The sequence below is a fragment of the Prunus avium genome, chromosome 7, assembly GCF_965620075.1.
Source record: "Prunus avium chromosome 7, drPruAviu1.hap1.1, whole genome shotgun sequence".
NCBI lineage: Eukaryota > Viridiplantae > Streptophyta > Magnoliopsida > Rosales > Rosaceae > Prunus > Prunus avium.
The window spans coordinates 33133720-33147308 of NC_142290.1; the positions used below are offsets into that span (position 1 = coordinate 33133720).

Here is a 13589-nt window from a genome sequence, read left to right on the forward strand (position 1 = left end):
GTACCGTTTATAACAAAATTCATATAAAAACAAAGATGAATGAGGCATGCCATCATGAAGTGTTTTTCCTGATTAATTTTGTGAATTAAACAAACTATTTGGTGAATGCATTTATTTTATATTTGGGTTGATAGGAGATAGGACCCAACGTTATATGTGGCTAGTTTGAGGAAAGTCCACAATTGCAGCATATGTTTTTTGTCTTGCAGCCATGGTAGAACTTTTAGGACGATTCATTTAAAATTTGTTGAAATTCGTGCACACCAGTTATTATTGAACTTGCTTCTTCTTTTTTAAGTGTGATGATATTTGCAAAAGTTGAGTTCGTTTCTTGCAAGTTACAATATAATCTTTTAGAAAAGTTCCTGACTTCAAGTTCTAATATTCGTATTGTGAGTTTAGTATTCCTTTTTCAATAGAAAAAGTCCTTAAAAACAAATTATTTCAACCCTCTTCTACTTTAAATGAAAAAGGAAAATCAATCGTATATGGAAGCTTCATAATTCATAATTTTTATTTTCTCTGTTGAGTTCATTAATTCTAGAAGTATTCAATTGCTTTACTTCAGACAAAGTCAAATTAAAGCAATTTTCTCAAAAAAAGTAAAAGCTACCTACTCTCTTTTTTGTTTGTTTTTTATTTTGTTTTACATCGAAATCGAGTGAAAAAAGCAAATAATACCTTTATACCGCTTTGACTAATAGACCTAAACTCATGTATATATCAGATAATATCCCTCATCACCGTTTATACAAAAGAATGTCGGTACGTATCTTATACGTCAAAGCAGTTTGGAAATCAATAAATCTCCCAGTCTTTTCCCACCGTCTTCTAGTTTTACGTTTACTCATTCAGAGACAATAGTCCAACTTCCATCCACACCACAAAACATAAAACAATATTAAAACAAAAATAAAAGACAAACCCTTTTCAATTTATTCAATTCATTTGAATTCTAAATCGCGTGACTAAAATTCAACAGCAGCACACAAACTTTGTATATAAAAGGCCCCATAATATCTCATCCAACTTAGCAACATTTTGAGTTGCACACAACACCAAACTACACTACACACCCAAAAAATATAAACCACATGGATTCTCTTCTCCAATCCTTGCAACCCCTACAACCCATGACACTCTTCTTCATCATCCCATTCCTCTTCCTCTCCGGCCTAGTCTTCCTGTACCGGTCACGAAGACGGTCCCCCTACCCACCCGGCCCCACAGGCCTCCCCATCATCGGCAACATGCTGATGATGGACCAAATAACCCACCGAGGCCTTGCCAAGCTGGCCAAGCAATATGGCGGCATCTTCCACCTCCGCATGGGGTTCCTCCACATGGTCGGCATTTCAAACCCTGACGTGGCGCGCCAGGTCCTCCAAGTCCAGGACAACATCTTCTCCAACCGCCCCGCCACCATCGCCATCAGCTACCTCACCTACGACCGCGCCGACATGGCTTTCGCCCACTACGGGCCCTTTTGGCGCCAGATGCGTAAGCTCTGCGTCATGAAGCTCTTCAGCCGGAAGCGAGCCGAGTCCTGGGACGCCGTGAGGGACGAGGTGGACAAGGCGGTCCGCACAGTCGCGGTTCAGGCCGGTTCGGCTGTGAATATCGGGGAGCTGGTTTTTTCGTTGACGAAGAATATTATTTATCGGGCGGCCTTCGGGACGAGCTCGGAGGAAGGGCAGGATGAGTTTATTGGGATATTGCAGGAATTTTCGAAGTTGTTCGGGGCTTTTAATATTGCGGATTTTATTCCTTGCCTTGGTTGGGTTGACCCTCAGGGGCTCAACAACAGGCTGGCTAGGGCTCGTGAGTCGTTGGATAGATTTATCGACAGCATCATAGACGACCACATGCAGAAAAAGAAGAACAGTGAGGGATCGAATGGCGGTGAAACTGATATGGTGGATGATTTGTTGGCTTTTTACAGTGATGAAGCCAAAGTAAATGAGCCTGATGACAATTTGCAAAACGCCATCAACCTTACTAGAGATAACATCAAGGCCATCATCATGGTAAATTATTGCACATTCTATACCATATAAAACCACAATTATTAGGCAAAAGATTCGGAAAAATCTGAAAATGCTAACATATTATGTTGTTAGACGGTAAATTTCTATCGTATAATATTGTTTTGAATTGATTACAAATCAGATTGACATTCTAACAACGTAACATATTACATATATATCAGTCATTTAGTAAACTAAATAAATGAACAAATTAATTGACATGTGTTGCATGCAGGATGTTATGTTTGGCGGGACAGAGACGGTGGCATCGGCGATAGAGTGGGCCATGGCGGAGCTAATGAGGAACCCAGAGGAACTAAAGAGGGTCCAACAAGAACTTGCTGACGTGGTGGGTCTTGATCGCCGACCTGAAGAGGGAGACTTTGAGAAGTTGACTTACCTAAAATGTGCACTTAAAGAGACACTGCGGCTCCACCCTCCGATTCCACTGCTCCTGCACGAGACGGCGGAGGACGCGGAGGTGGCCGGCTACCACATCCCTAAAAAGTCACGCGTTATGATCAACTCGTGGGCCATCGGGCGTGACAAGGACTCGTGGGAGGACGCAGAATCCTTCAAGCCCTCTAGGTTTTTGAAAGAAGGTGTGCCGGACTTTAAGGGGAGCAACTTCGAGTTCATTCCGTTCGGGTCCGGTCGGAGGTCGTGCCCGGGCATGCAGCTCGGGTTGTACTCGCTGGAGTTGGCGGTGGGGCATTTGCTCCACTGTTTTACGTGGGAGTTGCCTGATGGGATGAAACCCAGTGAGCTCGACATGAACGACGTGTTTGGACTCACCGCTCCCAGAGCGAGTCGACTCATTGCCGTACCGAGTAAAAGGGTGGTTTGTCCACTCTGATGATCTCATGACGAGGATGAGAAAAACGGAGTTTGCATGGGTTAATTGGTGTCCCAAAATTTCAAGTATACAGAACAATGAAACGGCAACGCACAGGTAAATTGCAGGGTTTTTTTTTTCCTTTTTTTATATTTAAAATATTCGGGAAGAACCCAGAAAACAAATAATTGAAAAGAGACTTTGGAAACAAGAAATGAAGGAATTTGTATTCTCTTTCTTTGTGTATAAACACTCTCTTTGATTTGTTTCATATGTATGGAAATTTGTCTTGGATTTCCTCTCTTTTTCCTCTTTTATTTTTATTTTTATTTTCTTACTATTGTATTCAAATAATGGATCAATTTGAAAAAATATATATATATATTTGTCACAGTGGAAAAAAATAAATACTATTATTGCAAACACTTGGTATATAATTTTGTGTAATTTGTAACTCTTTTTTGGATGCAAGTGAAAGTGTTCTCGTGACTTTGGGGAATATTTGTGGCTGGATGTGTGAATATTTATATTAAGTTTGTATATGCTTGCGACTGAAGGTGTTCATACTGTCATCAGCAGCTCCAAGAATTGACACTTTTGACTCTTTCGCTTGCTATTTAGTGCTAAATGTCAAGCCCAATACTCTGTGGGGCATGAATGAGTTAGAGTATTTTGGTGGGTCCATTGACAATATAAATCATGCGATGAAAGAGATAGACACAATTATACGAGTACGAGCATTCGAGTGGAGGCCCTGCCCGTGGTGCAATATGCATCAAACATGTGCATGCAAAAGAGTGTTGTAATGCGCTTGGTGTAATATACTAGGTACTCACGAAAATTAGGAATCAAACATGTGTGCAAAAAAGTGTTGTAATGGGCCTGGTGGCAACAAAACGTGTTTGTACTTGGTACAATTGATACAGAGAAAGATGAGAGAGATGTAAAATATATTGAGTTTAGGTGTGCAGTGAGTACAAGTGAGGAGGACAAGTGAGGAGGACGTGAGGCCTTTCTTGTGTTTTCTTTGGGTAGAATAATGAGACTGGGCATGAGGGCAATTGAGAGGTGAGGTGGGGGAGGCTCCATCTGAGATTTCCCATCTTCAACAAACGTGGGATACGGACAATAGAAGACATATGGGCCACCAATATGCAATCCAATCAGATTCAGTGGGATATTTGTATATTATATATATCCATCCTTGTCCCTTTTTGTAAAGTTGGTGGCTTGGTGCTTGAACAGGACCCCACTGTGCTTACAAGTTTACCTTGCGTTTGGGAAATGGAGTGGGATTGAATACTACCCCATCCAATCCAGTCCAAACCCACCAACCTATTTCCATCCAAATATATTATCTGGTTTTGTTTTTTATTTTTAAGGTCTCTGTAGTTGCGTTGCGTGTATACGCAGCATTCAGATTAGACTGATGAGTTTTGAGATCAAACTTTGGATCACCCCAGGATGTAGATGTGTACAGAGAAGACCTAGAGACAGATGACATAGGTGTATGTATAGCTTGATGAATGCCTTGTTATTTTCTAGATTGGAGGAAACCGAACTCTTAATTTCTAGATTGGAGGAAACCGAACTCTTAACTACTCGTCGTCGTATCCTATTACTCCAATTTCATTCCTCACCCCACTTGAGTTTAACTCCCAAAGATTTTCAGTCACAAAATAAGGGTTACAAGTTGTCCACTTGACCCGTTCATCTAGTGTTGAATAATTAGGAGTTATAATGAGAGGTCTTTAATAGCCCAACCAAACTCTTAACTACTCGTCGTCGTATCCTATTACTCCAATTTCATTCCTCACCCCACTTGAGTTTAACTCCCAAAGATTTTCAGTCACAAAATAAGGGTTACAAGTTGTCCACTTGACCCGTTCATCTTTTTTTTTTTTGGTCAAGTTGACCCGTTCATCTAGTGTTGAATAATTAGGAGTTATATAATGAGAGGTCTTTAATAGCCCATTGATTAGTTGCAGAGCTATTATTGGATGTTTTTTTTAAATATTTTTTGAAAAGAACAAAATTATAAATAGATATTAGACCCAGCCAAACCCAGCCCATGAACTTCCTTACCCATCATTTATTGACGTTGGACTTGCATCATATTGGCACATGAGAGAGACAGAGAGAGACAAAGACAGAGGCAAAGAGGACTTAATTGAATTCTAACAAGATGAATATTTGGTTTGCGTAATTGAATTCTTCCTTGGGCTAGGCCCCACTTACAATGTCCTAATCTTTCACATCTTTATCATATTTCTTAAAAATACAACAGCTTGTAACCCAAAAAAATTGAAAATAAAAATACAACAGCTTGAAAAGAATGAACCTTTTCCCCTATTGGGTTTTGTCATCGTCAGCTATAAAAAAACGTTTACATCAAGATACGAAGCACAGCAAGACCAACAGCAGAAATGGAAACAAGAGTACCTATGCAGTATTTTATGACATCATATTTTGCTGCTTCCACCTGTGCCCTTAGAGCATGAATTTCCTGGTAATAATATACAAGTAATAGTTAGTATAAGAAATCATCCACTCCTAGTTCAATTGGAAAAGTATTAGCTCCAATTCTCACCCGATCAAGTTTGTTAGTAAGGTTATTGGTTTCTGCATTCTGATTTGATAGCTCTTCCCGTATCCTCCTACACTCGATAACCATAAGAATGAACAAGGAGGGTGAATATCGTGACTGAAACAGAGGTTCCTGAGATGCTCAGAGGATAAAAAGTTTTAATGTATTCATTTACCCCCTTTCAAGATTCAAGTCCAACCGCTGCCCTGCAGTAACTTTGTCGATTTCATACCTGCATCACAATGAAAATATTTGCATCGTGAAGATCATTACGAAAAAGCCAACACATACTGACAAGGAAACAGACAGAAAACGACAGTAAAGTAACTCCGTAAATCAGACCTCAATTCGCTACGCATCTTCTCTATATCATTCCTAAGTTTTTCAGTCTCGTGTTGCAACGAAGAAAAATGGTGTCCCTGCATCACATATTTTTCAATGAAATTACCAATAGAAGCTAGCCCAGGAACTAAGAAATCCTTATTTTTCATTGCAAGGATTCTTTAGATAACATAAGAGTTCAGCCTCTTTAGAGTCTTGCAGGAATTTTTAAACAAATTAGCCAACAAATCAAGGTCACTTTGAAAAGATAACTCAATAACTATCCTTCTTGTGATCAATTATATCCATATTGGTAAATATGGCAAGAAAGTTAAAGAGAGATAAAGACATGGCTGTCAACCTTTGAAACATATGATCGAAAAAACTAATAAATCCTTTCCAATATATTGACAAAATTTCAATTTAATCTAAAATTGGTTCCAAATGGGTTCCTTAATTTCATTCCATCTCCCATATGCTGCCTATGAAATGAGAATTATGGTCTTCATAGAATAGTTTAGTAAATTCATGCCCAGAAAATCAAATGTAGAAGATTAGGAGACTGAAATGCCAACCAAAGTAACCAAATGTATGACTGAAATCCTAAATGTTTGGCTTATAGTTGCTGGTAAGATCCACAATCAGAAGCACACCACACCATGCAACAGCCACCCAGAAAATGGAGGCATCATACTTTAGGTACATGAACACTACTAAACATATTAATGTCCAAATATTATGATCAGCCATGATTGGGGCACAATCATTTATCATAATGCTCTCACACACACATACAAAAACAGTGGGGACTGGGGGCATATTTCATGAAGATCACTATTTAGTCTAACTCAAAATTAGATAGGAGAAGCACTAAAGTCATGTCTATTGGTGTTAACGGGAGCTTAGAGACAACAGTTTCAGTTGAAATCTAATCTGGATTGGCATACCATCAATGATTTGGTGGTTATTTATGCACGACAAACACAACTGAAAAAAGAAACAGTTGTGACCAATTACAAAGGGTATTCCAGAAATGTCACTCAGTCACAATGTTTGCATGCAAGACAATAATAAGATTTGGGATGGGAACTAGAAGAATATAATCCACAATTCCTGGCTGCTCATAATCAACAGAAGTTAAACAGGCGACATAAGTTCTTGGTTTACCAAAAGAATCCAACAAAGACATTACCAGAAAGAAAATTCAACAACAATCAAATAGAAAACCACCAGCCCGACGTAGTGATTAACATAAGGAACTAGTAAGTACCTGTGCGCTTTGAATTTCGGATTTGAATTTGGACAAATTGGATTCTTGGATCATCTCGGTCTGATATTATGCACACAAAAAACCCAATCGGATAATTAAATTGTCTCCTCATGAATTGATGAACGCCAATATACAGAGAGGTAATCAAGAATAGAAAAGTAACAGTAAAAATGAGAATCACTTACTTTCTGCATCTCTCCTTTGGAAACAAATGAATGAGACACATTTTCCAAGCTATCGTTCAACACTTCAGTAATGGCAGCTGTTATTGCCTCGGCATGCTTTGAGGGCACCCCTTGGCCCTCTAATCTCCTAACCTAGACGAAATGCAGCATATAATTAGGCTCAATTACATCCTACTCCAATGTCACTGTAATTTCTTTTGCCATTTGAGTTTTTCACAAACATATCATTTTCAGAAATTCAAATAACATCGTATAGATAAGTGAATTTGGAAAATTGAATGCAAGAGAAAGCGATGTGATTGCTCACCAAGGCTAATGTGTCGACGAGAAACAATCGCTTTCCATTAGATTTGACGAGCTGAGAAGTTAGTCTGCAATCCAAATGCCTGTACTCCAAAGACGGAGACACCGCAACTTTCGAAGCAAAACCGGACAATCCGAACCCCGAATTGGTTCCTAATTGCCCGACCCGTTTACACGCCGCAGCAGCGGCCATTCGAATTCAATTTCCGCAGAACCTGATTTCCGAATGCTAGTTGAAAATCTCAACCCACAAAAATATCAATCGATTCTGAATCGGCGTCCGAAACCTTCCTTTGATCGGTCAAACAAATCGCGCGAAGAACAATGAGAGAATCTTCACACAGGGAAGAGAAATGCGAACCGTTTGGTTACTGAGAAAACGCAAGGAAACGCGAGAATGCAATAATGAAACAAAAACTGAATCCGATCCAGTACCTGTATCGGAAAAGCTACGAAACGGGGCTAAGAGCGTAGAGAGAGAAGGTTTTATTGTTAGCTGAGAAATCCAAGAAGAGAGGATGAACCTGGATAGGCTTGTTGTCCTTGTGTCCTTCTTGGGATTCGCGAAGAGAAGAAAGAGTTGGGTTTGATTTCGCGGTTGCTTGCTTGCTGCTATTTGATTAGCTTTTGCCCAAAACAGCGCGCACCACCTTTTTCTATTTTATTTTTGCAAACTACTAATAATTGAACACAAACTGCTAATTATCTTAAGCACGTTTCTTAATTAAGTAGTTGTATTATCGTCTCTACGATAATTCAGACCTTTTTAGCTGGAGGCAGGCAGGTCCATTGGTCATGGGGGTGCTGCTAATTAGTTTTATAACTTTGGCTTTTCTAATGAACCAGCTCACAAGACCAATACATTATCCTCATCTAATCTTACTGGTTTAGTCAGAGAAACCCCCATTACCCCAAAATAAAAGAAAAATGAAAAAAAAATATGGATTGGAATTCGAATATGGCAAGAAAAAAATGAATATCAAGATGTGCGTGTGCAGGTACATTAATGTCGTTCACACGTGCGTGTCGCTCACAGTCACAGACGAACGCATGTGTAGAGAAGAGACATAAACTCCATTCCTTCCTTGCAACAACTCCTCAGCTAAATTCAATTCACTTGCATGATAGTACAATTTGGATTTCATTGTATCATACATAACAGAACCTCTTGTTCAGACCCAAAAAAAATAAAAAAACAGAACCTCTTGTCACATTCCTCCACAACTAAATAAACAGTGAGAGAACAAATAATAATCGCCATCTACGACTACGACTAGCAGTTGCACTAACATTATATTGCTCAAAATGTGGAGTGAGGTGTTATAAACAAGCACAGAAACCAGGTTGACTTGAAGCCGAATCCCGCTTCTTCAGTATATTTATTCATTCGTCCAATATCTTCAACAAGCCATCTTACTTTGATCTCCCTCTGTATGGGAACAAAAAATCTGAGAGACTTCCTTTTATGTAGTTACCTACTTTATACACGTTCTTAGTCACCCCTGAAGCAACAAGATCTGCATTTCTTGAAAACCTACACATTCATTAACAAACACCAGATAAGATAACCCTTACGAAATAAGGCTTAAAGTTTCGTAAAACCAGGATTTCATATTCTTCACTTGGATACTCTAATCATATGCTTACTTGTTCAAGAAAACAGTTCCGGCAGATTGAGTAGGTGGTTGGTGCCTCTGAGTCTGAGGGACTTCACGAACATCTAGAAGGTAAAGAAAAGGGATAAATAGCTGACAACAGATGATAATGTAACATTTAATGAAAAAATAGTACTTGTTTTTGGTACACAACTTTTTCTAAATCATTTATAGAAACCAAATACTATATAGTTAATATATTCTTAACCAACGCGACCATCTCTGGAATGCATATCAGTAACTAGCAGAATTAAGCTAAGTTCAGTGGAATTATACTCACACGACCTCACTATCTACATGTCATTTTTGCAGGAAGACCTTGACTATATTGAAGGCAAACTATTGTAAGAAACACCTGGAAAGAGAATGACAAGTAAAAAAAAAAGAGACTGGTAAACAAATTTTTTTTCTTCTTTCCTTACCCTCTTTGTGATGAACATGGGTAGAAACAGGAGCGGCAGCTGGTGACGTTTTATAGATTCTTTTGCCAACCAAAAGCTGCAGCAACTCATTTAGTCAGATTGCTTGCTAAACAAAAACTAATGCACGCAAAAGGTGCTGTTTAATTAGAAATTTCATGTGCCCATAAAGTCACAGACCATATTACTTCCAGCTATCTAAGAACGATCCTGCTCCAATTTGCACCAAAAACTCAAAAGTCACAACCTCCGTGAATAGCTCATAGCTGATTATCATTATCATACAATATATTGAGATCTCGTATAACATGATCTCATTATGTAAACTGTAAAGCAAGGTAAAGTAATAACCAATCCAATTAACATCAAAATTAAAAGACAAAGAAAAACAATTGCAAATCTCCATGCATTTAAGCAACCAATTAAAGTCAATAATCAAGCACATGAACCCCCACATCTCATATAAGCACATAATAAAATGTTTCATTGTGTGTGAGTTTCTGAGCGAAAGAGAGAAAGAGAGGGTGAGAGATTACCTCCAAGCCAACACAAATGGGCAATTCTGATGTGTTCTTTTGAGAAGGTTCTTCTTTAATTCGATCCAAATAAATAGAGTAACCAGCACAAGCATAACGAAAATCAGCAAGATGTCGATCCTCTTTAGAAGCCTCCATCTCAGTTTCTACAACTACTGAGTCAGGCACTGGTCACCAAATCTACATATTAGTAGGTAGGCCAATACGACTTTCATATAAAAAAAAGTTTCAACTGGCAAAAAGGAGAGCACAATGCAAACAATCTAATCCAGAAAAAATAAATGTGGTTCTAAAATCAAATTTGCAAAACTAGCAAAGAAAGATGAATCCTTTATAGGAAAAGCAAAAAAAAAAAAAAGCTGTCTGCAGCTCAAAGATGATGACTTTTTCCTAACCTAAACTTCCATGAATGAATCTCAAATATAAGGTGAAAAGCTAAAACCTGGTTTACAAAATTTAAATTAAAACAAAAAAAGAATTCAGACATCGAAACCCTAAAAGTCAGAATTCTCTAAGAGAACCGAAAGTTCCGCAATCGATCAGATGTCTCATGAATTAATATAAAAAAATAGGTCGGTTGGTGATGGAACTAATGTTTAATTGTTTGTTTTTCTCGAGAACCAAACGGAAAATAACAAGAAAGGAAAGAGAGAAGGGAAGTTTTACAGGGAAAGAGAGACCTTGAGGGAGGGTGCGAGGAACGCCGAGGCAGATAGGATTGTAAGCTTTGGATTTGAGAGCGGTTGAATAATAAAGTGTTCCTTTGCATGATCTCCCTTTGTTCGAGACCTTTTCTGGGCCTTTTTCTTTATCTGTACTCTTATTCGTAGCCATGGCGTCGTCGTCGTGCTCACTGTGACTCTGACCCCCTTCTCATTCTGTCGCGCGGGTTTGGCTCTCTCGTTTTTTTGTACCCCATTTTGCTCGGGTGGCGTCACACGTGGTTTTACTCGCACGGAATAATAAAATAAAGTGTAACAAGTAGGTTTTAAACGAATTTACCGGACTCTCTTTTTTTACTTAACAATTCTTTTTTTACTTAATAATAAAATAAATAGTTTAGTATATTGATTTGTTCAAAAAATCTATCCTAATGGTTTTTTTTTATTTGTATCAAGAAAACAATTATCTTCTCATTTTCGGTAAGGCATTGCATGAATCATCTTACAATCCATAGTTTTACTAACATCTGATTTGGTGAAATTTTATTTTTACTGTGAGTTATATGTATTTGGTTTTTAATGAAGATATTTAGAAACTTTTTTTTTAAATACGAGCAATAGTTTAAAGTTAACTACTCTAAATTAATCTAATATACGAAGATGAATTCGAACTTGGATGCAAAGAGTCGGGCTCACTGCCCTGTCTAACTGCCTAACCCTCATCTGCCCAGAAACTTTGTTTTAAATGAGGTTAAATGAAGATATCCAGCCTTGTCAAATAGTATAACAGGCAAAGGGCACAACACAAGGATATTACCAAAAGAGCAAGATATCTCATAATATGTACACATTTTATTCAAGCATTTGAGACGCTTTTTTGTTCTCTTACAGTAAGATATGGAAGACAGACATGGATGGAGTGACCAAGTACAAAAACAAGTATCTAGATCCACCGAGTGTTGTTCTTCTTACCCCACGCAAACCAGGAAAAGGAAGAGTGGTGGTAGTATAGTTACAGTTTCATTGTATGCAAATAGTGCTTCGGAAAACAGGATAATAGGCCTCCAGTTCAAGCAGATCCAGGATCTGCTGTGCGCCCCAAAGATAGGAAGAGTGGGCATCAATCACATCAGTTACATCAACCTGCAAATACCAAAGAAAGCATACTGATGTTGTTAAGGGTTTCAATCGTTATCCCCCTTCGAACTCTAAGTTATGTACTGCTTTTCAGCAACTATCTCAAGCAGTAAGCTCTATTCAGGGAACACATAATTCTAGTTGAAGTAATGCGCCTCCCAAGAGCAACTGAGATGGCAGAGAGAGACATAGAGAGATGAAGAGAAAACTTACATTCTCAATCCCTTCAACTTTTATTGGTTGAATTCCGGCTGATCCTAGAGAAAGTAGACTATTCAAAATGATCATTAGTTACTATTATGGAAATCAACAAATAACAATCTATCAGTATAGTAGAGCTGCAATAAACTGACCCCCAACCTGTTAGTGTTTTTGTATTCTAGCTGAGTTATGGAATGCTCAAGATGAAAAAATAGAAGAATGAAGAAACGCAGAATGATGAAATGCTCTACTTTTCTCTACCAGAAAGTGCAGAAAGGAATGTATATTTCTTATCTGAGAATGAGCACACAAAAACATGTACTTCATGACGTTTAGCCTTTGCTGGATACACACAAGCATCATATTGTATCTTAGCCATTCATCTAGTTATACTAAGATCACTACACGTGGCTTATTTCAACCTTATATTTTGGAGCCTTACACCTGCCATTCTAAGAGGCTAAATGCATTCACTATTATCGTTCTAGGCTTATATTTATGCTAATCAGCTCATTACTTACAGTTCTACACTCCCCTTTAAGTTTTGAGCTGATTTCACTCCAAATTTATCCTTGAGGTAGTAGAATCGATCCTTAGCCAATGACTTTGTGAAGATATCTGCTAGTTGCTCATTTATAGGGCAATAAACCAAGTCGATGATTCCTTCTTGCAGAGCATCCTGGATGAAGTGATACCTTCGATCAATATGCTTAGTTTTCTGGTGAAACACATCGATCAATATGCTTAGTTTTCTGGTGAAACACAGGATTCCTTGTGATGGGAATTGCAACAATATTATCACACTAAAGTGGAGTAGCCTCAGCTTGAAATTTGCCAAAATCTTCTAACACAAACCCGAGCCAAATTGCCTGTGCAGTTGCCTCTGATGCACTGATATATTCTTCCTCTGCAGTAGAGAGAGCAACATAGTTTTGTTTACCTGAGGCCCAAGCAAAGACTCCACTACCAAAGGAAAAAGCATATCCTGAGATGCTTTTGTTGTCATCAACTGTGCCACCCTAGTCACTATCACAGTAGCCAATTAAGACTACATTTCTTCCTTTCACATACTCCAAGCCATAGTCAAGTGTTCCTTTGACGCAATTGCATAGTGCTTATTAGTGGGGCAGTGCATGAACTTAGCAAGTAGACTAGTTGCATACATCACATCAGGTCTTGTGGCTGTGAGATACAATAGACTTCCCACAATCTTCCTATACTGTTCTTCATTTGCTAGACCACTGTCATCATCTTTGCTCAGCTTTTCAGTTGTAACTAAGGCTATAGAAACAGGTTTACAGTCACTCAAGCCAAATTTACTCAATAAAGATGCAGTGTACTTTCTTTGATGAATAAAGATACTTGTATGAGTTTGGATGACTCTCATTCCCAAAAAGTGATGTAGGAGCCCTAAGTATGTCATTTCATACTTTACCATCATGTCTCTCTTG

General features: G+C 38.4%; 3 protein-coding genes across 4 annotated transcripts; 1 reads left to right on the forward strand and 2 right to left on the reverse strand.

Annotated features, from left to right (window-relative positions):
- The first annotated feature begins 1025 nt into the window (after positions 1-1025).
- On the forward strand, positions 1026-3165 carry LOC110746968 (ferulic acid 5-hydroxylase 1). Its single transcript, XM_021947189.2, has 2 exons — positions 1026-2027; positions 2263-3165. The coding sequence occupies exons 1-2, from the start codon at positions 1095-1097 to the stop codon at positions 2881-2883; spliced, it is 1554 nt and encodes a 517-aa protein (XP_021802881.1). The 5' UTR covers positions 1026-1094; the 3' UTR covers positions 2884-3165.
- A 1849-nt stretch (positions 3166-5014) lies between these two features.
- On the reverse strand, positions 5015-8440 carry LOC110758186 (coiled-coil 90B-like protein (DUF1640)). Of its 2 annotated transcripts, none has more exons than XM_088244283.1 (8): positions 8053-8440; positions 7533-7862; positions 7226-7357; positions 7041-7100; positions 5792-5868; positions 5625-5681; positions 5453-5519; positions 5015-5368 (listed from the first exon to the last, which is right to left on the reverse strand). In XM_088244283.1, exons 2-8 carry the CDS (start codon positions 7719-7721, stop codon positions 5249-5251), a joined length of 702 nt encoding a protein of 233 aa, XP_088100409.1. In that variant the 5' UTR covers positions 7722-7862; positions 8053-8440; the 3' UTR covers positions 5015-5248. The 2 variants fall into 2 exon arrangements, with proteins under 2 accessions (XP_088100409.1, XP_088100408.1); XM_088244282.1 differs by having other exon boundaries at positions 7964-8440.
- A 169-nt stretch (positions 8441-8609) lies between these two features.
- Positions 8610-11034, reverse strand: LOC110758779 (uncharacterized). The gene is made up of 5 exons (XM_088244284.1): positions 10819-11034; positions 10139-10305; positions 9606-9681; positions 9176-9248; positions 8610-9062 (listed from the first exon to the last, which is right to left on the reverse strand). Exons 1-5 carry the CDS (start codon positions 10970-10972, stop codon positions 8942-8944), a joined length of 591 nt encoding a protein of 196 aa, XP_088100410.1. The 5' UTR covers positions 10973-11034; the 3' UTR covers positions 8610-8941.
- Positions 11035-13589: the final 2555 nt, after the last annotated feature.

What these genes read in the sequence shown, in the direction of transcription:
- LOC110746968 (XM_021947189.2), top strand. Translation starts at nt 1,095, where the DNA reads ATGGATTCTCTTCTCCAATCCTTGCAACCCCTACAACCCATGACACTC. An exon ending in ACATCAAGGCCATCATCATG is followed by an intron (nt 2,028 to 2,262) that starts GTAAATTATTGC and finishes TGTTGCATGCAG; the next exon opens with GATGTTATGTTTGGCGGGAC.
- LOC110758186 (XM_088244283.1), bottom strand. Translation starts at nt 7,721, where the DNA reads ATGGCCGCTGCTGCGGCGTGTAAACGGGTCGGGCAATTAGGAACCAAT. An exon ending in CCGAAATTCAAAGCGCACAG is followed by an intron (nt 5,869 to 7,040) that starts GTACTTACTAGT and finishes TATGTGATGCAG; the next exon opens with GGACACCATTTTTCTTCGTT. An exon ending in AAGATGCGTAGCGAATTGAG is followed by an intron (nt 5,682 to 5,791) that starts GTCTGATTTACG and finishes ATTGTGATGCAG; the next exon opens with GTATGAAATCGACAAAGTTA.
- LOC110758779 (XM_088244284.1), bottom strand. Translation starts at nt 10,972, where the DNA reads ATGGCTACGAATAAGAGTACAGATAAAGAAAAAGGCCCAGAAAAGGTC. An exon ending in CCATTTGTGTTGGCTTGGAG is followed by an intron (nt 9,682 to 10,138) that starts GTAATCTCTCAC and finishes GAGTTGCTGCAG; the next exon opens with CTTTTGGTTGGCAAAAGAAT. An exon ending in CCATGTTCATCACAAAGAGG is followed by an intron (nt 9,249 to 9,605) that starts GTAAGGAAAGAA and finishes TTTACCTTCTAG; the next exon opens with ATGTTCGTGAAGTCCCTCAG.